At 37.5% G+C, this 27,677-nt stretch overlaps 1 protein-coding gene across 4 annotated transcripts; it reads left to right on the top strand.

The window, feature by feature from the left end:
• Positions 1 to 9,296: 9,296 nt before the first annotated feature.
• Positions 9,297 to 27,296, top strand: LOC106170922 (uncharacterized). 4 transcript variants are annotated; one of them, XM_087015257.1, is made up of 3 exons: positions 9,297 to 9,399; positions 15,373 to 15,949; positions 16,591 to 27,296. In XM_087015257.1, exons 2-3 carry the CDS (start codon positions 15,385 to 15,387, stop codon positions 23,274 to 23,276), a joined length of 7,251 nt encoding a protein of 2,416 aa, XP_086871383.1. In that variant the 5' UTR covers positions 9,297 to 9,399; positions 15,373 to 15,384; the 3' UTR covers positions 23,277 to 27,296. The 4 variants fall into 4 exon arrangements, with proteins under 4 accessions (XP_086871383.1, XP_013406441.2, XP_013406448.2 ...); XM_013550987.2 differs by having other exon boundaries at positions 9,303 to 9,424; XM_013550994.2 differs by lacking the exon at positions 9,297 to 9,399 and adding an exon at positions 9,487 to 12,434.
• Positions 27,297 to 27,677: the final 381 nt, after the last annotated feature.

Here is a 27,677-nt window from a genome sequence, read left to right as displayed (position 1 = left end):
TGTTCATAACCAATGGAGGCCTGGAGTTGTACGTCCGTGTGTTTTGATGCCTCAGAATATGAGTCAAATGAATCAAATTGTTCAAGTATTTTGTTATGCTTGGGTAATTTGTTGGGTGACGACAATGACAGACTTGGATTAATTTCGTCACTCATGGCGAGGACCCGCTTATGGTTTACCCTTAATTAAAACACCGCATAAGTCTGTCCCCTATGATTAGAACGCTAACAGAAATGTTATCAAGCAGTGACAATAATTTGAAATCCAACTCAGACGCTGATGTTCAAGAAAGTCACTTAATCCTGCATTGCCCTTCACGTTGATCTTATATCTTCACCGCTGCCTTTCTCTAGACGGAATCTATATGTGTCTCGCAGTGTCTCAAAATCCCAACAAACGTACGTGTTAATATTTGTTGTATACTGTAGACGTATAAACACATAGCGTTATCACAACGTAAATGAAAAATGTGACTTAAATTGTTATCACCAACAGATATAAAGGAACTAAAACTAAAACCTACGGGAATTAAAAGAAATTCCGTTCGAGTATTGCAAACGGGAAAATATGTCTACTATTAGTTGCTGGCAGAGAGATATTCAGTTTTTTTTAATTATTTATTATTATTATTGACAGAGAGATAGTGGTTTCCTACCTTGAGATTATTTTGACATGTATCAAAACATAGCAACAGAGTGGGAGGAATCAGGGGATGAACTGTTTTTACTCACGTTATTTAAAAAACGTAGGAGACAGAGAGAGGTGAAACCATTTGTGAAGGCTACCTTCTCAAATGCGTTCCCATTTGAAACATGCATGTAAATAAGGACATTCAATGCAAATTTTAAACTTTAAGTTTACACGTTGTTTGGTTTTCAAAATATGATCAGGAAAATTAGAACAACAGGGGGAATTGCTCTGCAATAAAATACTCTTGAAAAAAATAAAGCTTTTGACCACAAATCCATAATTTTACTGAGGCATAAAATACAGTCTCTCTCTCACACACACACACACACACACACACACACACACATATATATATATGTTTATCAGTGTCGAGCATTTCCAGTGAAGATCCAGAAGTGTTCGGTTTGTTGGGAACAGCATTACATAGGATTACAAACCAACAGTTCATTTGACTGAAAATCAATTTATTGAACTGTAATTAGACAACATGACAGGTTATATTTTAGTTGCTTATAACTTTAAATATCATATGTAAACTAGCAGTAATAAATATTGACGAACATTGGAAATGTATGAAAAAAGTCTAGGAGAGATAACAGAATTTGTCATATGTTATAAAACATCATTGTGCAAAAAATTATCTTGGTTAGTTTGTTACTATTAAAACAACCAACTGAAACAAATAAATATTTACCAGTTGTTATGTGCGGTGCCTATGATGTTTACGATACCCCATAATATACATGAAAAGGTTAGAATAAAGAACTGTTGAGGACACTACATATATCAATCACCACACAAAGAATGCAGAGTATATATCACCAACTTGACTACACTAAATGTTGTATTTACTGACTTGCTTCCAGCTGAAATCATAAACATAAACAAATATTCATTTATAAGTAATAACTCTAGAAAATAGACAATTGTTGCAAACATAGATTTCAGGCGCCCCTGATTGTTTTGCAGACCAACAACTTTGTAGGTGTTTTGTATTTTGACCCTGTTGAATTTAGTTGAAAGAGTTCAGTAAATATGCCTGCCTATTTTTCATGTTTTCAAAAGAACATGTTTTTGAAATCGAGCGTAAGTCCACATAAAGTAAAGCGTTGCTTCGTCCTCCGCTTTTTAATCACGCCAGGCCTGCAGGACTCAGGAGGGAGAGGGGTTAAAGAATCCTGTCTACTTGTTTAAACCGAATATATGGTAACAGAATTTATAATAATAATAATAATAATAATTACACACAGTAACATCCCTTACAATATTACATTTATCTGGGCGTAAGGCTCAAATACTGGATAAAAGTTATTTGGTTACCATAAAAACTGCATTAAAGTTTTCATTCATAAAGTATATCATTAAATACTGAATAAATGTTATAGGTATACTCAAATAAGCCTTTTACATGTATATAGTCAAACTACAGCACTATGTTTTTTTTCTGAATATTTACCCCCCCCCCCCCATACACACACACACACACACACACACACACACACACACACACACGCATGCATGCACACACACACACACACACACACACACACACACACACACGCATGCATGCACACAACAATAAATTTGCTTCCTTTCCGCCTGTAATTACAATAACTGAAAACAACACCCCTAAGCGTGAAGATGTACATAATAATTACCACACGCCTAACTCTCATACAGTGTTTCTCCTAAGCAAAAACAACTGATTATTCTCGACTTCAAAAGAATCACACGGTTTTCGGGTGCCTTGAGATTCTACTGACCTCTTATCCAATGTAGCTATAGCGATGGGCGCTTCGATGTTGTTACCTCTTAGTGGGTTATTACAGCACAGCATACGGGTGTATGCTTCTCTGACTGATGGAATACGCAGGCCATATATGATAGGGTCCAGAACCGGGTTCAGCATAAACAAGTTCATAGCAACGATATGAACAATGTTGAAATTCTCATGGATGGGCGAACGGATCAGGTCGAAAGAGAAAACCATGGTAAAAGCTACGACGCCGGTGCTCCAGAGGATGAAGACGGTTGCCCACAACATCGCGATAGTTACACTGGTCTTGAATGCCTTTTCAGCCATGATCTTCGATGGGCCTTGTGTCATCTGTTTCCGAGCTTTGTAGAGGAGTAAGGCTAGCATAACCGTGTTCCCAAGGAACGCTATGACAGTTGTTATGCTAACAGTTCCACTGACGGCTAAATATACTGGCTGAGACATCAGCGTTGGTAAACAACCATCTTTGGGTTCCTTAACAACCTCGAAGATGATTCCCAAGGAGTAGGATACCAGCGGGATGAGGTAGGACAAGATCACGAAAAGCACCGTTGGTTTCTTGTTGTTCTTTATGGTCAAATCCAAAGGATACCATACGACGGTGAGCTGGTGGTAGACGAGAGAAGTAGTGGCCATCACAGGCAACAGAGTGAAATAACACATCAGAGAAGTGGTAAACCGCTCAAAGCAAGCTAAGTTTATCAAACCAACTAGGGTATTCTCGTCGGAATCAAGGGGGGTCGCATCTTCACCAAGTGCCTTACTGGTAGGGTTCTCGGTGACGTTGGTCGTTTCGTCAAGGACAGGAGCGCCGTCAACTGACTCTATGATTTTGGAAATGCGGAATCTTCGTCTGAATATAGATATTGACGCTTGTTGTTGCCGCCATGCACGTGGCGAACATTAAGTCTGACACTGCCAAATTCACCAAATTGACTTGAAAAGTAGTAAGGGGCCTAGTCAAGCGCCCCAAGACTGCCAAAGATACGCTGTTCATTATAACAGCGATAACAGAGAGCGAAAGAAGGCTCTCTCGAGACGGCGGTAAAAGCGCCTGTTCCAAATGCGCGACGTAGATCTCAAATTCAGACGCACTCAACATTCTGAGTTTGGTCAGTGAAAGCCACGGAGGTATATCGTACTAAATCGCGCCTTGCAGCGATCTCTTTATATACAGATTTTGGCCGATACAATATAAGTGATGTGTTATACAGGGTAATAAACCGGATTAAAATGCAAAGCATTCTTATGCCAAATCTTTCTTGTTATTAACCGGACAATGCTAAGTTCAGAACAGAAAATTGTCGGAGTTCTCCTGTATATCAGTTCAATAGTTCAAGTAAGTCGTTAAGTTGGGTTTACTTGATGGGTGGCGATACAGATACAGACTTCGATTATATTCGTCGCTCAAGGGGAGAATCCGCTTATTGGCATATTATTAATCAAAACACTGTAAAAGCTTGCTCTGCGTAATTAGTAAGAACGCAAACCGAACGGTTATCACGCAGTGACAGTTACTGGAATTCAACTTAGACGCTGATATCTAAGAAAGTCGCTTATCCTGCATTGCTCTACACAGACAATTGTGTATCTCCACCACCGGCATTCTCCAATCGGAATCTAGAAATGTCTCGGTACAAAATCTTGATAAATGATATCTGCTATAATTGTAATTGATTGAAACATTTAGATCAATATCATTACTGTCATCATGAAATTTGTGACTAAAATGTTACCACCCATGTGCACTAAGGGGTATTACCCTCTACCAAAGCCGCATATTAATTATATGCACTTTTCACAAACGAGAATGTGCCATGAATTAGTCAAAGACGTATCTGTGAATATCTAGTGAAAATAAATATGTGGGCCTTGTAGAGGGTAAAGTAGACAGAATCCCACTGACAACTGGTCAAACGGCATGCAGACTCTTTTAAAGAGCTTTATGGAAGAAAATGCGTTTGGTTTGAAAACGATTGAAACGGTAAGGATGAAGATAAGACAAACAAACAAAACATAACAATAAAACTTAGGGTCAGACAGACAAGAACCTTAAGAATTTATATCATAACATAAAAAATTACCCGTAATAAATCAGAGAGTTTTTGGCAAACCAATATACATTTACATTATTTGCACTCGTAAGGAAACGAAACGCGACTTCGGACGGAAATATCAACAATGGCAGGGGCTGATCTCAGCACAATATCAAAATCCAATATCAAAAAACTACAAGGACATGTTTTTTAAACATTTATTGATTTTTTTTCAAAATTTTACTGGGTTGTTGCTATCAACATAAAAAAAAATGCTGACAGTGTATTACAGGCGTTTAAAACGATTACAGCTGATGATAGAAAACCAGCAATACTTCAAACAGATGCTGGGACAAAATTCACAAACAAGAAATTTCAAGCACTCTTTCAGGAACATTGTTCATAACATGCCATTGTGTAACAGGTGACCGGGGCTGTGTCTATAGACACGAAAATGCAGTAGTATCGAAGTAGCAAAGAAGCATTAACGCAGTAGTGGTGTGGAGCATATTTGCAGTAGAAATGCAGTATAGCCTACTGCAATTCTACTTCAAAAATTACATAGGGTTGTACAGAGGAGGAGCATTAATGCAGTATATTAGCAGCATGATAGAAGCATGTTTCAAATACGCTAATTAGATCCCCAATCGAAGCAGATTTGAAGCATGTTTGCAGTATGATTACAGTAGTCTACTGCGCTGGAGTATCTACTTCGTTTTCGTTTTCATTGCATAAGTGGTTATTTTCTTCATTCATAATATAATATTAATATTATATTATATAGGCTCGCACATCTGGTAATTATCATAGTGGACTAAGACATTGAAATACTAGCAGTGGTAAAAGCCAGTTGGTTATTAGCTGCGGTTAAGTTAGAGTCCACTTAAACTGTTTTATCAGCTTCACTTGATGATCACTTAATTTATAATTTAAAATTTTATCGTCTGTCTACTTGGTGGCTGCAAGATCATATGGACATCACTCATCAAATTTCATTCCTTTGGAGGATTTACCACATTCCTCAACGAAGCCTGTTTTGCCGTGCCCGCTACTGATGTTTGAATTTTCTGTGCAACCTTTTGTTCTCCATCATGCCTCCTGGGCCCGGTATCTCAAAAGCTTCGCTATGTTGCGCACGTGCGCAAGTGTCTCGATTCCATAACTCGTCCATACTCGTCCCATATAATACATTGTAGCCTCTATTTGAGCAATTCGCAATACGCAATGCTTTCAAAATACGGGGCCCTGATCAGCACAAGCGTTTGAAGCAATGTTTGTGCAGATTTTTCAATAGCAAGGCTGGGATGGCATCTAGATCAGGCCAGTATCACACATTTCCATTTGTTTTTCATTATGTTAGCAAGTTGAATTATATGTTTTGTCGATTCACTAACTCTTAAATGCAGCCGTGGATCTGATGAAGAATTGTTCATCCTGTGTGCTTCTGTTAAGTAGCAATTAAATTCATTTATAATTGCAATTATATCCTTTGTGTCACTTGTTTCAATTCATAAACTTGCTACTTCACGTGTACATAAACCTGTTAACACTGTTATTTGCCTTCTGGTGTTGTTTTATATACACTTTGTTGACCTTGATTGTAGCTCATATTATGTAAGTGGTTATTTTCTTCATTCAGTTGCAGATGTGATTTGCAACTACCTGTAAGATTTATGTGATAAATCATCGATGATGTTTAACTGTATTTTTATACGTGTAGTTCACATACTTATAATAATTTTATTCTTTTCACCAGACCCGTTGTCCGGGTTGTTACTTTTTTATGCTGTTTGGCTTTTATGGACGCTATGTAACTTATTATCGGTTAATTTTATGTATATATATAGCTGTTTTTGCTCGTTTGCAATTGGTCACTATCCATTTGCTTGTATTATATTGTAGTAAACAGTTATCCTATATTTGCCATTGTGGTTTCTGGTCGACATGGCTTACATGTATATTATCTGTGAGCTGTTATGCTCCTTTATGATTGGTCACTATCACGTAACCATATATATATATATATATATATATATATATATATATATATATATATATATATATATATATATATTATTGCCTTGTTGGAGTTACCGGATAGCCTATTGGCGGGCAGGTCTACAAGGATGTATTGTTGTTGAGCTGTTATTGCTCCTTCTGATGGGTTTCCATCCATGTGTTTTTACCTTGTTGGAGTTACCATCGCTCTTCTCTAGACGGAATCTATACGTGTCTCGGTGTTTCGAAATCCTAACAAAAGAATGTGTCAATATTTGTTGTATACTGTAGACGTATAAATACATAGCATCATTATCACGAAAATGAAAATGTTACTTTACACCCAAACCCAATATAGAGGTGCCATTGAAGTCACAGGCATGTTCTTTATAATATTTAGTGCACAGATTGCAAACTATGTTTGATTATTTTAGGGTCGGTCCCACATGAAGAAGTTCGTATCAAAGTTTCACTCTCCTGGAACTATGAATAATAAAAAAATGATTCATCGTCTAATCCAAAAAGGAACATACATTACATTACTGTCACAAATGAAAAACGTTTTACTCACTTTGAAAATTCACCCATCACTGGTTTTGTTCTTTGATTTATCTCCTACAAGTATAATGTTGTAAAAAATTATAATGATCTTCTGTATAGAGCAGTTAATTGGTTTTGAGCCACTCAAGTTTGCTTGTCACTGAATATTAAAAAAAACGAGGAAAATACACTCTACCGACATGGGGCTGACATCTCGGAAAGGAGTAGTAGCAGGAATCGTCGCCAGATGGCAGCACTAATGTTGTGTATTTCGGCTGTGGGTTACTGAGGGTAACAGACACCTTTTTAGGGTGGGGTGTCATTTCACATTTTAACCCCACCCGCCAAAATTTCTGTTGCACATTTGCAACTGAGGGTGCTACAAATATTCATGAAATTTAGTAGTAATATATTATTAACAGTGATATTAAACATAATATTTTGTTAATATGGTTATGATTGCAAAAGTGTATAGATTTAAAGTGTGTAAAGGCAGATTATTTAGTACAAAATATTTATAGCAGAAGTAATGAAAAGATTTCTGTTTCTCAAAATTCTCCTTTACCTGGGTACCCACAATCACAATTTTAATGACGATTTAATGACACCATTAAGTACTCCAAAACCCTTCCAGCGATTTTTCTTTGACGTCTTCGTAGTTCAGATTTTATTGTTAATAAAGCAAAATAATGTCTTTGTTTAATGAAAATATGTAATTAGGGGCTCATAACTCCATAACAAAAGCATTTAAACCAAAACGTTGGCAACGGAATGTGGCTCATAAATAAGCTTGCGGTCCACTATGCCAAATTTCGTGATGAAATATTGTTCAGGAATAAAGCTAATAAGCCCCACCTCACCTGAAAACAGAAAGCTGTTTAATTGACGATTAAAGCTTTGAGTTTTCTATGATTATACATTTCAACTAGAAATATAAACTTATATACTATTTATATATTTCAAGGGGATTTTTCACTGTTTTAAATCAACACAAAGATAGATGCATTATTGAATAATAAGATGCAGGAATATATCATTTTCGGTATGTGGATGAAAATAAAGGGTAACAATATCCTTAAATATTCTATGAATAACAATCACTGCCACATTTGAAGAAGAACACAAAGCTGATTTCTCAAAATGCTCTTATTCTTCAGGGACGTTATAACCTACTTCGATGATAATCCAATAAACGCTATTGATTTTCCCAAACAGCCTGAACGTTCCAATCCCAAACTAACTGGTTTATCAACAAATATCATACAATTATTGAGTTTGGGTGAGGTCACCTCTTAGCTATGTACGACCTTAAGGTATGATAATTAGCAAGCGCCGAGGACGGGGGAAGAGAGGTTCAGGATGGGGGGGTATATAGTGGTAAGGGCGGTATTTTATTTTCAAAATGGCACGTGACTGCTTATCAACCACTTGCTGAACGTTAAGATTGCGATCATGTTACAAGCCAACAAGCCAAAATATTGCGGGGTCTAATGTAGATTATTTTTATCCAGCACGGCATGTGAGCTCCAGCTCTGAATTATATAAAATCTCTAATCTCTAGTAATCAACAATGTCAAAGACGGCTGAAAGATTTAGTAAAACAAGTAGCATGGCAGAGTTACTGTCAATGCCTATCAATAGGTCATTCCATATCCTCAGGGCTGTGTACTGTGTTTGCCTTATAAGCAGATTGTATTTTCTAGACATTGTTGTCATAACTAAAGTAGTCGAACAATTACCGTTGAAAGATTATATACATGTAGGTCTGTAAAAGGTCAGCAAAAGGTCAGGGTCTTTATTTTAGGTAGTTTTTCATATGTAAGCACGCCCTGGAAGTTTCCGTTTATGAAACAAGTGTTTGCAATATGGGTGATTAGTTCAATTTGATCAGCTGGTGTAATATGAATTAGCAATGCTGTTGGTTTTGGGTCTCATATATTGATTTATGGATATTTTTTTTAAGTTCTTATACAGTTGTCAAATGTTGCCATGGGAAAAAAACAAGTAGCGGTGATTGTGGTTCTATGATATATATATATATGATAAAGCCTGTGTTTGCCCAAGTTGTCCCTGTATTTCGATGACAAATATATATTATAATTTCTAACAGATTCGCATCATACCGCATACATCTTGCTTATTCACGCATCCCCTCTGTCATCGATCAGAATAACAGAAATGCCATTTTTCTATTGTCCCGCGTTCTTTTCATATCCAAATGTATTTCTCTCTATTTACATTTATCACGTGAGGCTGTTACACATTACTTCCTCACAGTCGATTTTCGATTTCACAAAAGCCGCCTTACGCCTTCGTCATCTTTACGTTTGAAAGCCGAATCATAGTCCTTGAGTGACAGTAAGTGAATCAGCTATTGTAAAAGGTAATTTCATGATGTTTAAGGTTTGAAGTTAAGAACGATCTACATCATTAACATAAGGAACAAATTAAAAGAAAAGCTGCAACGAACCATCTCAAAACTATTACAAGAGTTGTGCTTCAGAATCACTTGTTTGATTTCTTATATTCTAGTAAGGAATCATTTTAAGGGGTGAAATTCACTCATGACGTTCAAAAAAGCAATTTAAAAGTAAAAAAGTATATTAATTAGTTCTTAGCACAAGGAATATGTTATGTTACATTTACACTATGATCGAACGTGTGGTATACACGGCGGTGGTCTCCACTAAATGACTGATGATGCTAATCATTAATGACTATAAGAGACCATTCCCAGACAATATCCTACTAACTTTGGATCGAACTAGAGGATTCGCGCTTAATTGCAATTAACTTGGGCGGCTTAGATGTCTGTCACGCCTGCTGAGGCTGATAGGGAGTAAATAACTATCGTTTAGCAGCTTAAGTGGGCGTCCCAACGTCTAAGATGCTTAGGCTGAAAGCAATTGACCCCGTGGCTATGGATCAACCCTGTTAGCTCGATCTAGGGAAGGGAACCCAGTCTAATTCCCACGGCTACTTCCCTTCTTTTCTCTTTCTTTCTTGGTTCTTTATCAAAGAAACTACTCTCAGACAAGAAACATTGGATAACTTTTAAATATTCAACTGACAAGTCAAACAGACATCCTCTTCGTTTATATACACACGACTCCGAATCTAGAATATACTGTAAAGCGATTATGAGTTTGACCCAAATGTTTTGTTAAAACCAATTCTTTATAGGCTACATGTAAGCATATAAAACTCTCCATACGTTTGCTCTAGTTAATTGCATCGTATTCTAAACCCTTTTGTATGTATTATAAGCTACAGCAGTTTAGTTTATAAAAAGCAAATGCGGAGAATCGCCTCATTGTCTGAGGGGGCTTTTTTAGACAAAACCTGCCGATAACACGCCCAGCCAAGCGAAAAACATTCAGTCCACTCCTTTTTCATGAGACTTGTATTTAAGGGTTATTTTAAGCCTTTATTTACCTGGCTGCCTTTCTAAGGCCTTGACAATACAATTGGCAGTAATTCAAGTCCCAGTGAGTCACCGTTAAGGAGAAAATGGTTTATGTTCCAAATTAGCATTCAATGCGCGACATTCTTATGGGACTAATAAGGCTGCTCCATGTGTATCTTTTATAGTTTATTTTTAGGACTGAAACATAAAACGAACATGCACCATAGTTGATGGTTTACAGTAATTAATTAGATAAAAATTAGTAATCTAGATTGTAAAGGCGTATAATATGACAGTGCAGTCCTCAAATCAACCACTAAAGAGTTGAGATTTTTTATATAATAATAAGAAAAAATACTGTAGTTTAGTGTGGTTGTTAACAAGAAAGGATCCCTAAATTTAGATTTAAAAAGTCGGTGTTTTAAACAGCGAATTATGGCGTAGTCTGCAAAGTACTGGTACTTGCTGAATCGTCGCTTTCCTTCACTTATTTAGATATTCTTCGTGAAAAATGAACTAAAGATTATTATGATGTATCTATTCATTATCATGTATTTAGGCATTTCCGTTTAATCAACATTCGTGTTCAACACCGTTTGGGGATTAGGCCAGTCTCCATATTCCTCTTACAATCGTTTAGCTACCCTGTAATTATCACACTCGTCTATTGAAGTTTAAACACTAATTTAGCGTGTAAAGCTTCAACTGGTACACGGAATAAATATAAACATGTCCAATACGGTACGTCTCGCTTTCAGATAAGATCGTGGGTTTAATTGTTATTCTCATTTACGAGATCCATTAAAACGCAACAACTGACAAAGGGCTGAGGCATGCCCCATCTATATACTGGATTGAAAATTTACCGAGTCCTGCCGCCGATATGGTTAAACAATCGGAACAGCTAGAAATCTCTTGGACGATTTCGACATTTTTTTCTAAATGTTTGAGCCCAGAGAAAATTATTTTAGAAATAAAATATGGTCAGATTGATTGCACCGGTCGAACTGTTTTGCAAATTACCATAGTGGATAAAGATAACGTCTTATTAAGGATAAGGATACCGTGACACAATGTTTCAATTTACAAACAATGACTAAGTTAAAGCCTCGGCCTTAACCGACCGTACGGGCTCTCAGTCTTACGGGCTGTTTGCGTCCAAATTTTACGCAGAATCTCACGTCCACGCAAGTCCTTCTTACGCAATTTCGAGTTCGCAGACAGCTTGTAAGCACGAGAAGAGGAGAACAGAAAGCAAAACTGACGCATGCCGTCAGTACGTCACCACAAACGTGTGAGGCAATTTTGAAGCAAAACTGACGCAAAGGGCACTACTTTCGCCGAGCGTTGCATTCCCTTCTTAAGTGGTGAGTGTGTGCCACGATCACAGGAAGCAAGACAAACTCAAAATATGAATAAAATTTCCACGGCCATCGCTCCTTGGAATTAGCGTCCCTGCTTGAAAGGACATCTCATGTGGCCTTTGCAACTCGCAAGGCAGACTTTCCTCTATCTCTACGACCTCCACGCCCCCTGCAACACCCAAAAATTGCAGGGGACGTACGATCCTGACATTCGTGCGTCCGGTTGTGACCGAGGCTTAATGTATGTCTACAGAGGTGGTAGCACCAAGACCTACGTGCGATTGATTGACGTATTGGCTGACCTTTATCTTCAGAAGTGGATCACTGCTATCTGATAACAACAAGTTGTACACATTTCTTAGGTAAGTATCTATTATTAGTTTATGATGTTTTAGAACTAAAAAAAATCCAGTAATAAAATTCAGCAAGTAAGGAAAATAAATTAGACATCTTTCTGTTTATACTTCAAAGTCATTCCTTTCTTTGTTTGGATGCTAAATATTTCATTTATATAAAAAAGTTTATTTCACTTTTAGTACCCGTATGTCACATGACCAGCTCCACCATAGTTGACAAAGGGCCGTACCGCAGCCGATATCATCAAATCTTTTTAACCACCCACGGTGAGTTTAACATGGTTACTTCTTAAGTTTTATAATATGATATAAGCTGATATACAGTGTAGACAAAAATTTGCTTAAACTGTAGCTGCAAAATGTACCCACATAGACTAAAATACACATACTGATCTATCGATCTTGTTTCACCTCTTCTCTTTGCCCGCACGAAAACATAGTAGATACTCCACCGCAGTAGAACTACTGCACCCACACTGAAACCATACTTCAAATCTGCTCCGATTTAAGGTATGAAGTACACACTCCCCATATGTAGCATTCTACTGCAACAATGTTTCACAAAATCTTAGCAGAAATTAGGCATAGTGCTTCACCGCAGTAGTACATTACCTCATTTCTATTCTGAGCGCAGCAGTTTCGAAGTAGCATGCGTTACGGAAGGGCAGAAACCACTAAATGGACCAATGTATGTAGTTCAGTAAGAGAAAATTAGTGCTTTATCCATATGTTCCTATTACATCATTTATAGCAGCATAATGATCATCAATTTTAATAAGAAAATAAAAGTATCATGGATATTCAGAACATGTGACTAATAAAAGTATTCAAGCCAATGGAAGTTCAGAGTCACACCTTGCTATTGACAAAATGTAAACAAGAGTAATAACTGTATATAACTGTACTGAAATAAGTTTTCCATTTTCAACACATTTTAAATAAAACAAAAGAACCAGTTTACTGTCACTTTTATATTATCAACTAAGAAAATTGTAGACATACAAGGTAGAAAAAATATCAATAGAACAATTTTAAATGTCCAATTTGCCCCATTCTGAGATTCTGAACATAGTGAATGATTGAATCGGATATGTGTCTGTACATAAAAAGTAAAATCAGTAATTGAATAGTAAGCAAGCAAAATCGTTCATAAAAGGTCTCTAAAATGCGACTTTCCTACGAAAGGACACGTGCCGCCCCAAAACAAAAGGCAGATCCGTGTGGATTATTATGGAAGCAATACTACAGGGAACTGCACGAATGCAGAGATTTGCTGATCGACCTGCCTACGCGAAGTTTGCCAACACATCTTTGGGCTGCAGGGGTCCAAATGGCTACGCTCACCGGCCATGCTCGCCCTATACTTGTGAACAGATGGGGTTCTAGGTATTACAGTGAGGCCGTAACCGTGGTCTAGTGTCAAGGGACTTTCTGTTTTAGCTGTACAACAGAAAAAAGACCGAGTGGCATGAAAGATGGAAGGCTAGATTGTGCAATGTGAAGATCCTCTGAAGGCCCCACCCTTAAAAAATGGCACTTAGGGGGTTTAAGTGGTAAATACTTCATTTATTTAAAACAACGTCCACCCTCGAATGCACATAACAATTAAATTGTCTTTATTATCATTTACGATTGGAGATAAAATTGATATCGGGCTACGGTTCAAATGGTTTTGTCACTTGATTCGGAACCCAAACCGCCGTGAACAACATGGCGACTGCATCGTAAGACTTTTTGAGTAACACATTAGACGTATATGCGGTTGAAAAACGTAACCTTTTTATTGGCAGTATTGCGTTCATTCAAACTGCTATTCCTATAGCTAACCCGCTCTTGAATGAACGTAACAGACAATCATAATATTACTTGTAGTTGTCTTTTTTTCAGTTTTTATCGAACGATGGAGATGTAGGGGTCTTGCAGGCAATCACTGAAGCGAGAATGGAATTTAAATAAGTATAAACATATAACTTAAGCTTAATACATGATAAGAATCCATGGCATGAATTTTTATTGATTGTAGGCCTACGTATTTTTGGCTCACCGGTCATTCTTTACTAAAACCTACTCCCAGGCAAACTTTAAATTAAATTTTTTATGTCTAAACAAGAAAACTGTCTCGAGCAGAGATCCTTGAAGGTTATGGAAGTATGTTGATATACATTTGTAAATACAATGGTAAAATTTTCAATTCATGAAAAAGAACACAAAGTAACTGTAAATATAAATGTCTGTTTTATCAAATGTGTTTATATTTTGTGTCTCGATAGAATATATTGAATTTAAATAATACCTTTTTTTTGGGGGGGGGGGGGGTATTAGAGTTTTAGACTTTCCAATAAGCGATCAAGTGTACTGAAACTGTGATATTAATTGTTTTTATTTGAATTTTAGGAGTCCACTTGAAACCTCAGACGAGGCAGGCCTGTAGCCAGCAATTTCAAAAGGGGGGTTCTTTTTTCTGAAAAAGTGGACCTTTTTCCATAAGATCAAACTTTGCCCAGAGTGGACCTTTTCCCAGCAAAAGGGGCGGTTCTTTCCAATCCCCCTGGCTACGGGCCTGTGAGGACGTATGGACGCTGTATTCGTCATGGGAGAACGACAGGTGTGTTTTTAGGTATTCAGCCTTCACCCATCAAAGTATTTTTTAACACTTAAGACAAGTCATTGTTGTAAAAGGCGCTTTGAAATATCATGATTGCTGTTGAAATATCATGGTTGCTGTTTCTAGAAAAACAAATGCACTGGAACTTATGTTGTCTTATTTGTTTTTAGGACCCCAGATTAGATTTCATTTGAGGACGAGTGGATTCAGTATTTGTCATGAGGAAATACATTTTTGAGAAAACACTGAAATTTTGTATGAAAATGTTCCAATTAATAAACGATAAAACAAACTTCTATCCGTCTTTTTCTTGATGTATAGACCGTATGAATAAAACGAACTTTTTCACTACCTCATCGTAGTATATTTGGAAGCTAATTACCATATTTGAAACATGCACCTATCATGCTGCTATCTACTGCATTAAAGCTCTCCTCTGCAAAAACTTATGCGATTATTGGCCATAGAAGTGCAGTAATACTGCATCTCTACTACATACATGCTCCACACCACTGCTGCATTAATGCTCTTATGCTACTTCGATACTTCTACATTTTCGTGTGGTGTGTTTCCTATATCCATTGATCTCTTACATTCCAGATCTAGGACAAAATGGCAGCTGCTGCAACACCACGAAACGAGAGAGAAAATGAAATTCGAATGAGGCTACTGATACATCGGTCTAACGATGTGCTTCAAGATATTCTCAGTACACAGTTACAAACAACTTATACTGGCATATTTGATCCTACAAATGGCGGCAAGCTGTTTGATGTACTTGGCGACCAAAGAGCAAACCATACTTTGCTGCAATTGAAAAAACGAAATGTTTTGAATTCCAGTCAAATGAAGCTTCTGTACCCCTCTGGGAATCCCTCCACAACTGTGACATTAAAGGACTTAGATTTAACTCTTACTGTTGTCTTGTTGAGAAACATCACAACACTGAACCCGAAAGCCAACTGGGAGAATCCACCAGTAACTGACACGTCCGTGGAAGCCCAGATAGGCAGAGTGAAGAAATTCCGCAACGAATTCGCACATGGGGGTGCCGGTCTCTCAGATACAACATTCCAGACCAAGTTTGCTGAATTAAAATCTCTTTTGTTGTCTCTGTCTCCACTCTACACCAGTGACGACTACGACAAGTTGCTGACTGATCAATTACGTGCAGCAGGTAGGGCGTACTATTATGCACATAAAAAGCTGTGCTCACAATGCTAGTGGCATTAAATATAATATTAATGAGACAAATAAGTGAACATGTTATATGTTCATGTCTATTTGTTTGTCACTAAAAATACTATTGGTAGTTTATAATGCAAATTTTATGATTCGTCGGAAAAAGGCTTTCCTCAAAGTCTTTAAATAATGGCAGTGATGATTACATTTACCATCCTTTGGACCCATCAATTTTCTGAAGGATTTATTACAATTGCGAAAAAAAGACCATCGATTTTGACTGTTGTGCAATATATGAGCTAAAACTTCCATAATTTATTATTATAAAGCCTGTGAGAGAGAGCTGGAGTTCTTTTAATATTTTTCTAGTCATTTTGCCACCATTTTTACACAACAGGCAATGTCATATCTAGTCAGTGTAAAAAGTATGTTCTTGTTTTGCTATCTTGTTGAAAAAATTCATTGTTGATTAGGTAAATAATAATAATCACGAACTTGTGTGTGTATGCATTAGTGTGAAATCCATCCTTCAAGTAACATTTTACGTCATAAAAGTGAGTAACATTTTACGTCATAAAAGTGAGTTTATGTTTTTTTTTCACATTACAATACTATTACATTCCAATTTTATTTCAGAAGCACCTTGTGACCTCATTTGTCCGAATCTTCCAAGTAGAAATCTACAGTTGAAGGGACGCGAAGATTTGGTGCAGAAAATACTGGGGCATGTTTCAGATGACACCCAACTCATTTTGCTGACAGGGATGGGTGGTATAGGTAAAACAAGTACAGCTATTGAGGTTGGACACCACAGAAAAGATGTCTTGTACTTTGACATGAGAAAAGTTGTAAATCTTGAATCTGTCAAATTGTCACTTGTACATCACTACCAGCCAGCGATTACTTTAAATGATATGTACAAAGATTATCAAAACAAATTCATACAAACTATGTCTAGTTTGAATACAGACACTCTCTTTATCTTTGACAATAATGACAGTATTTTGCACTCACAAAAGCAAGACTTTCTGCAGTTGCTGCAAGATCTAATGGATTCATCAAAGTATATCACACTGTTATGCACCAGTCGTGAATCCTTTAGTATTCTAACACACAGGACAGTTACTATAGACATTCCTCCGCTCGATAAAATATCTTCACTAAAAGTTCTTTGGGGAAAAACCAACCCTTCAGATAGTGAGTCAGATGTTTTAGCTGAAATAGCAGACAGTTGTGGCCATAACCCCCTTGCATTGAGACTGCTTGCTGCCCAGATTAAAGTCCAAACTATAGAAAAAGTTTCAGGGAAAATGAAACATAAAAAGGTCCTCAGCACTCTTCAGTTACCTAACATTCCAGCGTCCCAAGATATGGTTACCTGCCTAGATATGTCTTATGAAACACTGGAACCCTCACAGCAAAAGGTGTTAAGAGGATTGCATATTTTCCCCGTTGCATTTACTTCAATTGAGGTTTCTGAAATTTTGGAAATAGATGAAGATGAATGTGAATCTGTCCTTGACAGTCTTACCATTAAATCCCTCTTGAACTCCAGTGAAAATACCTATGATCTACATCCTTTGCTAAGAGACTATGCAGAATCTCATGCAAATACAAGCAATGAAATCTCTCATACACAAGAGAGATACTGTGATTATTTCATGGGTCGTCTCAAACAGTTATACAATGTTTACCAAAGCAGTCCTGCTGAATTAGAATGTTTGGCGAACATGTCACCCCATCTAGATAAGACCGCCAGTTTGCTCAAATCAAATATGTGCTCATTTGAGATACAACAGAGAAAAGAGGCATTCATTAATTTGCAACTCATCGCAGAGGTGTTCCATAATCTTTTTCTTAATCAGAAAGCTTTATCAATTTATCAGACAGTAGTAGATGGAATGCAAAATTATTCTGAGTACAATCAGCTTGACGTAGAAAAGGTAAACAACAAATTAGGTTATGTGCTGCAAAAAATGGGTGAGTACAAAAAGGCACTTTCTTATCACAGAAAAAGCTGCAATGTGAGAGAAAAGCTTCTAGGTTCCAAACACCCTGACACCGTTTCCTCATACAACAGTTTAGGTTTAGTACTGCAAGACATGGGTGAGTACAAAGAAGCACTCGCCTGTTACAAAATCTGTCAGGATGTGACAGAAGAGCCGTTAGATCCCAAACATCTTGATACCGCTACCTTATACAACAATATTGGTTGTGTACTGAAGTGCATGGGTGAGTACAAAGAGGCACTTGCCTATCACAAAAAAGCACTGAATGTGAGGGAAGAACTTCTAGGGCCGAGACACTCTGTAACTGCTTCCTCATACAACAACATAGGTGATGTGCTACGAGCCTTGGGTGAGTACAATGAGGCACTTATCTGTCATAAAAAATGCCTGAATGTGCTTGAAGAACTTTTAGGTCCCAAACACCCTGAAACTGCTTCCTCATACAACAATATAGGTTTTGTACTTCAGGACATGGGTGAGTACAAAGAAGCACTAACATATTTAAAAAAATCCCTGAAAATCTGGGAAGAGCTGTTAGGTCCCAAACATCCTGATACTGCTGCCTCATACAACAATATTGGTGCTGTACTGCAATGTATGGGTGAGTATAAAGAGGCACTTGCCTATCACAAAAAAGCCCTGGATGTGAGGGAAGAGCAACTGGGTTCAAAACATCCTGATACTGGTACCTCGTACAATAATGTTGGCTTTGTACTAAAAACTATGGGTGAGTACAAAGAGGCACTTGCATATTACAAAAAATCCCTAGATGTGAGGAAGGAGCTATTAGGTCCCAAACACCCTGATACTACTTCTTTGCACAACAACATTGGTTTGTTACTGCAAGGCATGGGTGAGTACAAAAAAGCACTTGAATATCTCAAAATATGCCAGGAAACATGGGAAGAACAGCTAGGTCCCAAACACCCCACTACTGCTACCGCATACAACAATGTAGGTTTTGTACTTCAAGACATAGGTGAGTACAAAGAAGCACTAGCATACCACAAAGTTTGCCTCAATATCAGAAAAGAAATGCTAGGTTTTAAACATCCTGATACCGCCACCTCTTTCAACAATATTGGTGCTGTACTGCAATACATGGGTGAGTACAAAGAGGCACTTGGTTATTACAAAAAATCACTGGAATTGAGGAAAGATCTGCTGGGAACCAAACATCCTGATACTGCAACCTCATACAATAATGTTGGCTTTATACTAAAATCAATTGGGGATTACAATGAAGCACTCACATATCTGAAAATATGCCTAAGTGTTAGGGAAGAGCTGCTGGGTCCCAAACATCCAGACTCTGCTACTTCATACAGTAACGTTGGTTCCATACTCGAAATTATGGGTGAGTACAATGAGGCGCTTATTTATTTCAAAAAAACTCTAGATGTAAGGAAGGAGCTTCTAGGTCCCAAACACATTGATACTGCTTCCTCGTACAACAATATAGGTTTTGTACTTCAAGCCATGGGTGAGTATGAAGAGGCATTAGCTTATTACAAAATGTGTCAGGATGTGATGGAAGATCGGTTAGGTCCCAAACATCCTGATACTGCTGCTTCATACAACAATATTGGTAGTGTATTGGAACACATGGGTAAGTACAAAGAGGCATTTGCCTTTCACAAAAAATCACTGGATGTGAGAGAAGCGCTTTTTGGCCCCAAAAATCTTGATACTGCTGCCTCATACAACAATATTGGTAGTATACTGCAGAAGATGGGTGAGTACAAAGCTGCTTTTGCCTATTTCAAAATTTGCCAGGATGTGAGGGAAGAGCTGCTAGGTCCCATACATCTTGATACTGCCACATTATACAACAATATTGGTAGTTTATTGCAACGCATGGGTAAGTACATAGAGGCATATTCCTTTCACAAGAAATCACTGAATGTGAGAGAAGAGCTTTTAGGTCCCAAACACCCTGATACTGCTGCCTCATACAATGATATTGGTAGTACATTGCAAGATATGGGAAAGTACAAAGAGGGATTTGCCTTTTACAAAAAATCACTGGATGTGAGGGAAGAGCTTCTAGGTCCCAAACACCTTGACACTGATGCCTCATACAACAATATTGGAAGTGTACTGCAACACATGGGTGAGTACGAAAATGCACTCGTCTATTTTAAGAAAAGCCTAGATGTCAGAGAAGCGCTCTTAGGTCCCAAGCACCCGAGAACTGCTTCCTCATATAGCAATATTGGTGTTGTACTACAAGCCATGGGTGAGTACAAAGAGGCACTTGTCTATCACAAAAAATGCCTGAGTGTGCGGGAAGAACTTCTAGGCCCCAAACACCGTGAAACTGCCTTATTATACATCAGTATTGGTGTTGTGTTACAAGCTATGGGTGAATACAAAGAAGCACTAGTTTATCACAAAAAATGCCTGGCAGTAAAAGAAGAACTTCTTGGTCCTAAACACCCTGTTTCTGCTTCCTCGTACCACTATATAGGATCCGTACTTCAAGACATGGGTGAGTACAAAGAGGCAGTAAAATATCTCAAGACATGTGTTAACATCAGAGAAGAACAGCTGGGTGCCAAACACCTCGATACTGCCACCTCATACAACAATGTAGGTTCTGCACTGCAATACACAGGTAAGTACAAAGAGGCACTAAAATATCTAAAATTATGCCTTAGTGTCAGGGAAGAACTGCTAGGTCCCAAACACCTTGAAACTGCTTTATCATACAGCAATATTGGATCCGTGCTGCATGTCATGGGTGAGTACAAAGAGGCACTTGCTTATCACAAAAAATCTGTTGCTGTAAGAGAACAGCTTCCAGGTCCCAAACACCCTGATATTGCTTCTTCATACGACGTTATTGGTGTTGTTTTGAAAGCAATGGGTGAGTATAAAGAGGCACTTGCTTACCACAAAAAATCTGCTGCTGTAAGAGAACAGCTTCTAGGTCCCAAACACCCTGATACTGCTTCTTCATACGATGTTATTGGTGTTGTTTTGCAAGCCATGGGTGAATATAAAGAGGCACTTGCTTACCACAAAAAATCTGTTGCTGTAAGAGAAGAGCTTCTAGGCCCCAAACACCCTGACACTGCTTCTTCATACAACGCTATTGGTGTTGTCCTGCAAGCCATGGGTGAGTACAAAGAGGCACTTGCTTACCACAAAAAATCTGTTACTGTAAGAGAAGAGCTTCTAGGCCCCAAACACCCTGATACTGCTTCTTCATACAGTAATGTTGGATTCGTGCTGCAATACATGGGTGAGTACGAAGAGGCACTTGCTTACCACAAAAAATCTGTTGCTGTAAGAGAAGAGATTCTAGGCCCCAAACACCCTGATACTGCTTCTTCATACAACGCTATTGGTGTTGTACTGCAAGTCATGGGTGAGTACAAAGAGGCACTTGCTTACCACAAAAAATCTGTTGCTGTAAGAGAACAGCTTCTAAGCCCCAAACACCCTGATACTGCTTCTTCATACAGTAATACGGGATTCGTGCTTCAACGCATGGGAGAGTCCAAAGAGGCACTTGCTTACCACAAAAAATCTGTTGCGGTAAGAGAAGAGCTTCTAGGTCCCAAACACCCTGATACTGTCTCTTCCTACAAAAATATTGGTCTCATACTACAAGAAATGGGTGAGTACAGAGAGGCACTTGCCTATCTCAAAAAATTACTGGATGTGAGGGAAGAGCTGTCAGGTCCCAAACATCTTGATACTGCTATTTTATACAACAATATTGGTGTTGTACTACAAGCCATAGGTGAGTACAAAGAGTCACTTGCCTATCACAGAAAATGCCTGAGTGTGCGGGAAGAACTTTTAGGTCCCAAACACTCTGACACTGCTTCCTCATACAACAATATGGGCAGGGTACTACAGGACACGGGTGAGTATGAAGAGGCTCTTTCCTTTTACAACAAATGCTTAGGTGTGAGAGAAGAGGTTTTGGGCACCAAACACACTGATACTGCTGCCTCATATAATTATGTAGGTGTTGTACTGCAAGCAATGGGTGATTTCAAACAGGCACTTGTCTATCACAAAAAATGCCTGGAAGTAAGGGAAGTGGTGCTAGGGCCAAAACATCCTGATATTGCTACGTCATATGATATTATTGCCTGTGTACTTCAAACCTTGGGTGAGTGCAAAGAGGCACTTGTCTATCACAAAAAATGCCTGAGTGTACGAGAATTTGTAGGTCCCAAACACCCTGATACTCTTTCCTCATACAACAATATTGGCCTTGTACTTAAGGCCATGGGAGAGTATAAAGAGGCTCTTTTCTTTTACAAAAAATGCTTGGGTGTGAGAGAAGAGTCTCTTGGTACTAAACACACTGATACCGCTGCCTCATATAATTATATAGGTGTTGTGCTGCAAGCAATGGGTGATTTCAAACAGTCACTTGTCTATCACAAAAAATGCCTGGATGTAAGGGAAGACCTTCTAGGTCCTAATAACCTCGATACAGCTACCTCATACAATAATATCGGTTGTGTACTACAAGCCATGGGTGAGTACCATGAGGCACTTACATATTGTAGAAAAGGCCTAGATGTAAGAGAAAAGCTTCTAAGTACAAAACACCTAGATACTGCTTCCTCATACAACACTTTTGGTAGTACATTGAAAGCTATGGGTAAGTACAAAGAGGCACTTGACTATTACAAAAAATGCATGGAGATAAGAGAACAGATTCTAGGTCCCAAACACCCTGATACTGCTACCTCATACAATAATATCGGTTGTGTACTACAAGCTATGGGTGAGTACAAAGAAGCACTTTCCTATTGCAAAATTTGTCAGAAGGTTAAGGAAGAAGTGCTAGGTCCCAAACACCCTAGTACCGTTGCTTCATACAACAATATTGGTAGCATATTAAAAACCATGGGGGAGTTCAAAGAGGCATTCAACTATTTTAAAAAAGCCCTGGAAGTGGCAGAAGGCCTGTTCAGTCCTATACACCCTGATACTGCTGTCATATACAACAATGTTGGTAGTGTACTGAAAAACATGAGTGAGTACAAAGAGGCACTTGCTTATTACAAAAAATGCCTTGAAGTAAATGAAGAATTGCTTGGTCCCACACACCCTCATACTGCCTATACTTACAACAATATTGGTTGTGCTCTGGAAAAGTTGGGTGAATACAAAGAGGCCCTTGCCTATTATAAAAAATGTCTGGAATTGACGGAAAAGTCGCTAGGTCCCAAACACCCTAATATTGTCACCTTTTGCAACAATATATGTAGTGTACTGCGAGCCATGGGCGAGTACGAACAAGTGGCAGTATATCAGATGAAATATCTGGAAATGAGTTAGGGAAGAGCTCCTAGGTCTTAAGGATTCCAATACTGCAACCTATTATAGAATGTTAGCTGATCAATGCACGCTCTTGCTCAAAATGATGGAAAATTCCAAAAGATGTATTACAAATACGATTTCAATGTGTTCGAACTAAGATACAATGGAACTTATATCCAGTCCTTCAGTGTTTTTACAGTGTTCTGAGGGCTTCTTATTTCTTTTGGTATGCTCTAAAAAGTGGAATTTTTGATATTTTATAGTGAAAATCAAACGTTATGTTGAAGAGAGCAGAGATAAGAGGAGAATAGCAGAGTCACGCAAAGACAATATTCTACCATAAAAACTTTAATCACTGAGTGTCGGGTAATTGTCATAAATCTGGTTGATGTAATCTGTTCTTTGGAGTACTGACTTCTCTAGTATCTGGGTCTTGTTGGCTCAGATTTACCCAACCCTTTACAAGAATCCCTGCCTCACCTCATACCTTGTAATTGTCTAGACCTCTTTGCCCCTTACAGTTTGGTCTAGAGCACCTAAACAGTGAACTGTAGAAAATAGCACCGTTTCTATCAAAATAACTTCCATATGTACGTCAGCAGCTAGCTTTCTCTCAGGAACTCTAGACTGGTTCAAGCTTCATTATGAACGGCGGCTAAAGGCGGGCAGAACCATCGACGTGTGCAATAGATCCCACCTCATGGTCTTCAGCTGCTCTCTTCCAAACTTAACATGAAGCATGGAGTCTGGTTTCAACACACGGAAAAGAAATCTTGCCTCACCAGAGAACCAGACATGCCTCCAATGACACATTTCACGTCAATGGAGTTGTTGGTTCTTAGTTAGCGGCGTCTCTTTCTGTGTTGGGTCAAAACAGTTTTCCAATATCCTTGGCCGATTCCAGCTTTGACTGGTCCTTTAGTTTTTTTTTTTTTTTTTTTTTTTTTTTTTTTTTTTTTTTTTTTTTTTTTTTTTTGCCACTGTTCCTTAGAGAAGGCGCGATAACCATGTTCTCTTTTGACAACACATCTTGTGTACTATGCAGTCCATCCTGTTGTAGTTTTATGAGGACGCCCTGTGCTGCTGCCTGCTTTCACATGGTAGCAAGTGCGAAACCTTAGGTGATCTTCCAAATGGTTACTTCAGCCATTCCAAGGTGAACAGAAAGGTGTTCTTTTGTTTGCATCAAGCACCTGCATCTCTACCACATACCAAGCTCTTCTTTGGTATATATGGGAAGAGCCATAGATACTCTTCAGACCTGCTGAGAAAAATATGACCTGAAAATACACGCCTAGGGGCATAAGTGTAAATGTGACCTTACGTTCCTTTTAGACTTGTAACACAGGGCATAAAACCATCCCCTTTTGAGCATTACCAAATAAAATGATTCCGCAATTATGTATATTCTTACTTATCTTCTACACCTCGGCAGTCTTCATCTAATTCATCTTCATCTAGTCCAAAGATATATATATCTATCAAGTTAATTAGTCCTATATCATCCTAGAACATCTTGTGCGTCCTTATTTGTCCCAGATTGGGCAATCCTTACTACCCCAAGGGCATCTAAAGTCCTCTAGCAAAAAAGTGTTACCTCTTATGCAAAACGTCAAGCGATGAAGAAAATCATCCACTGATCCAATGTTTTATTCAACTTCTAAAAGGCTTTTTTTCATTAAAATTGCTCTGCGTTAAGGTTCCCGTTGACCACTGTCAGCTGGCCAAAACCACAGTAGCTGATACAACCCATACCATGACTTACGCACCGTGCAGTTTTTCGATCAGAGAAGAAAATTCGGAAGATATTTCTTACCAGTTGTTCTCCAAACCCTTACGCACCCATCACCTTTCACAACGCTCAACCTGTTCTCATCTGAGAACAGTATCACTTCCCAGTTGTTGGCTGTTGTACATGCCAGAGTTCTGGCATAACATCTAATTTGATGTAGATGTTACTGGCAGTGATTATGGGTTTCATAACAGCAAGGCTGCTAAAATAATGGTTATTGTGTAGGTCATTCTGATGATAAACTTATGGTTTTCTCTTTTCTTGTCATATGTTGCATTCAAGATCCTAAATGTCAGGAAACGGTTTCTGGGAGGAAGGCATGTTAAGGCAAATAACTTCGACAAAACAGTTCAAGTTGCCAAAACTTTCACAAAAGCAACATGGCTATTCTTCGACTGGGTGCCCATAACTAGATTCATTTAACAGGATCAGTCCATCTCCAAGAGGTTTCTTGCTAAATTGCTTTCAGCTTAAGTGGCTTAAATGTCTGTCATGCCTACTAAAGCTGCTAAACGAGAGTTAAATACCCCCTAACAGCTTCAATAGGCCTGCCAGACATCTAAGCTGATGGAGTTGATTGCAATTTAGCGATAATCCCCTTGGAGACAGATTGATTCACAGTTAGATTTCGGGAATAGTCCCTTCAACTCTCCAAGAATAATTGATTGATGTTTTTTTCTCAGAATTTAAAAGTTTAATATTGATATAACAATAATATGATCATAGAACATTTAATGAAAAATTTAACTTTTAATGTTTTACTTTGGATTGTGTTTGTATCTACTGTATATTCATACATTTTCACAATCATTTAATTAGAATTGTAAATTAATTGAAAGATTAATTAGTTGTTTTTTTTTTATTCTGTAATATCTGCAACTACTTATCTGAGATAATACAACGTTGTATGACAGTTAAAACAAAACTGCAAAATATGATTTGATTACACAGGGACCTCTGATTATATATTGAATATGTAGACAATGAAGTGAAATTTTTATTATTATTATTATTATTATTCAGTGCTATATTAAAGTTGCTGAAAAAGGATAAAAATTACACCTGGCTCAAAATGTGATACTATATTATTATTATTATTATTATTATTATTATTATTATTATTATTATTAATGATAATGATAATAACAATTATTATAACAACAACTGTTTTCAAAAGGTTGCTTTTACATGAATACACGCATAGCCACAGCTCTTTGGTCATATGATTTGTGTATATAGAATAATTTTTAATGTTTATGTAAGTCAAAAATTGTGGCTGAACTAAAAATGTACAGATAAGGTTAGAAGAAATCTTATTGTCCAATAATATTCAAGAGGTGGCTTAAAAATTATCAGAGCTCATGTCCTACAAACAGAATTAGCATCAAATGGGTCGTTAAGTTCTCCTGGGGATGGTCACTGGAGAGTGATCCCGCACTTCTTGTATGGGCAGTTAGAAAAAGGTTGATTAACCCAGATAATATCGTAAATCTTGGTCTTTGTGGTGAGTTTTATCAACAAATTCTGAAGTTATGGATAAGGCACAGCGATTGTTAAGGTGGATCTATTTTGTGGAACAACACCTAAATCATGCAGTATATTTTACTATATTTTATGTTTTACTCGTTCGATAAAAAATGAAATAATTTATATTAGAGATTTAGTTAAAGACAATAAACGTTGTTCTTATGAAGAAATTTTACAGTTGCCTGGGCAGAATGGAATTACCTTTATGGAACATCAAGTTATAAGAAACTGTATTACTCATCAGTTTATTGAGAATTATGGTAAATCAGGAGAGAATAAGTTAACCTTTAAAGGAATACAACTTAAAGATATTACTTCCAGAGAAGTAAAATTAAAACTTGTTTTGAATAAATCAGAAAATATTATAATCCTTAATGAAAGAGTACCAAGTGTAGTGTGGAATGACATATATTTGGCATGTACTCAATCTGTAATAAGAGCAGTTCAGTGGAAAAAATTTTTGCATGGAATTTATCCAACAGGAAGATACTTAAAGAAATATAAGATTCTAGAACTTGATGTATACCAATACTGTTCTTCTGTACAGAATAGTATATAGAGAAGAAACTATAGGGAACATATATTTATCAACAGATATGTATAAAAAGATGTATAAAAGATAAGAATATCATTCACCTATGTAAATTTAGAGAAGAAAAAACTGATATCGTGGTATTTTTGAGCAACGCTATTTTTTATTTTAACTTGTATATATATATATATATATATATATATATATATATATATATATATATATATTGAATTGGTGAATAAATTTTTAATTAAAAAAATTACAATATGTGTTATCCTAGCATAAGTAAAAAAAAACACAATTTCCCGTTAATAACAATTATTTCTTTTAAACTTATGGGGTTCATAAATGTAAGAAAGAGAGGAAAATGGTGATAAGTTGGAGAGGGATGTGGCAATGAGAGACTCAATTAATGGCTAAATATCCAGGCACATTGAAAAACAACACACATCCACGTTTTGAGGCTAAAACGCTGTTCGTTGAAATGAATAAAGTATCAAAACCACAGCCGCTGCTACTGTCACTGCTCCACCTTGGTCAGAAACCCGTAGATCACAACAGACCCTTC

This window comes from Lingula anatina, chromosome 6 (genome assembly GCF_051362555.1).
Source record: "Lingula anatina isolate TDL-2025a chromosome 6, LinAna3.0, whole genome shotgun sequence".
NCBI lineage: Eukaryota > Metazoa > Brachiopoda > Lingulata > Lingulida > Lingulidae > Lingula > Lingula anatina.
This window is presented reverse-complemented; position numbering and strand designations above follow the sequence as displayed.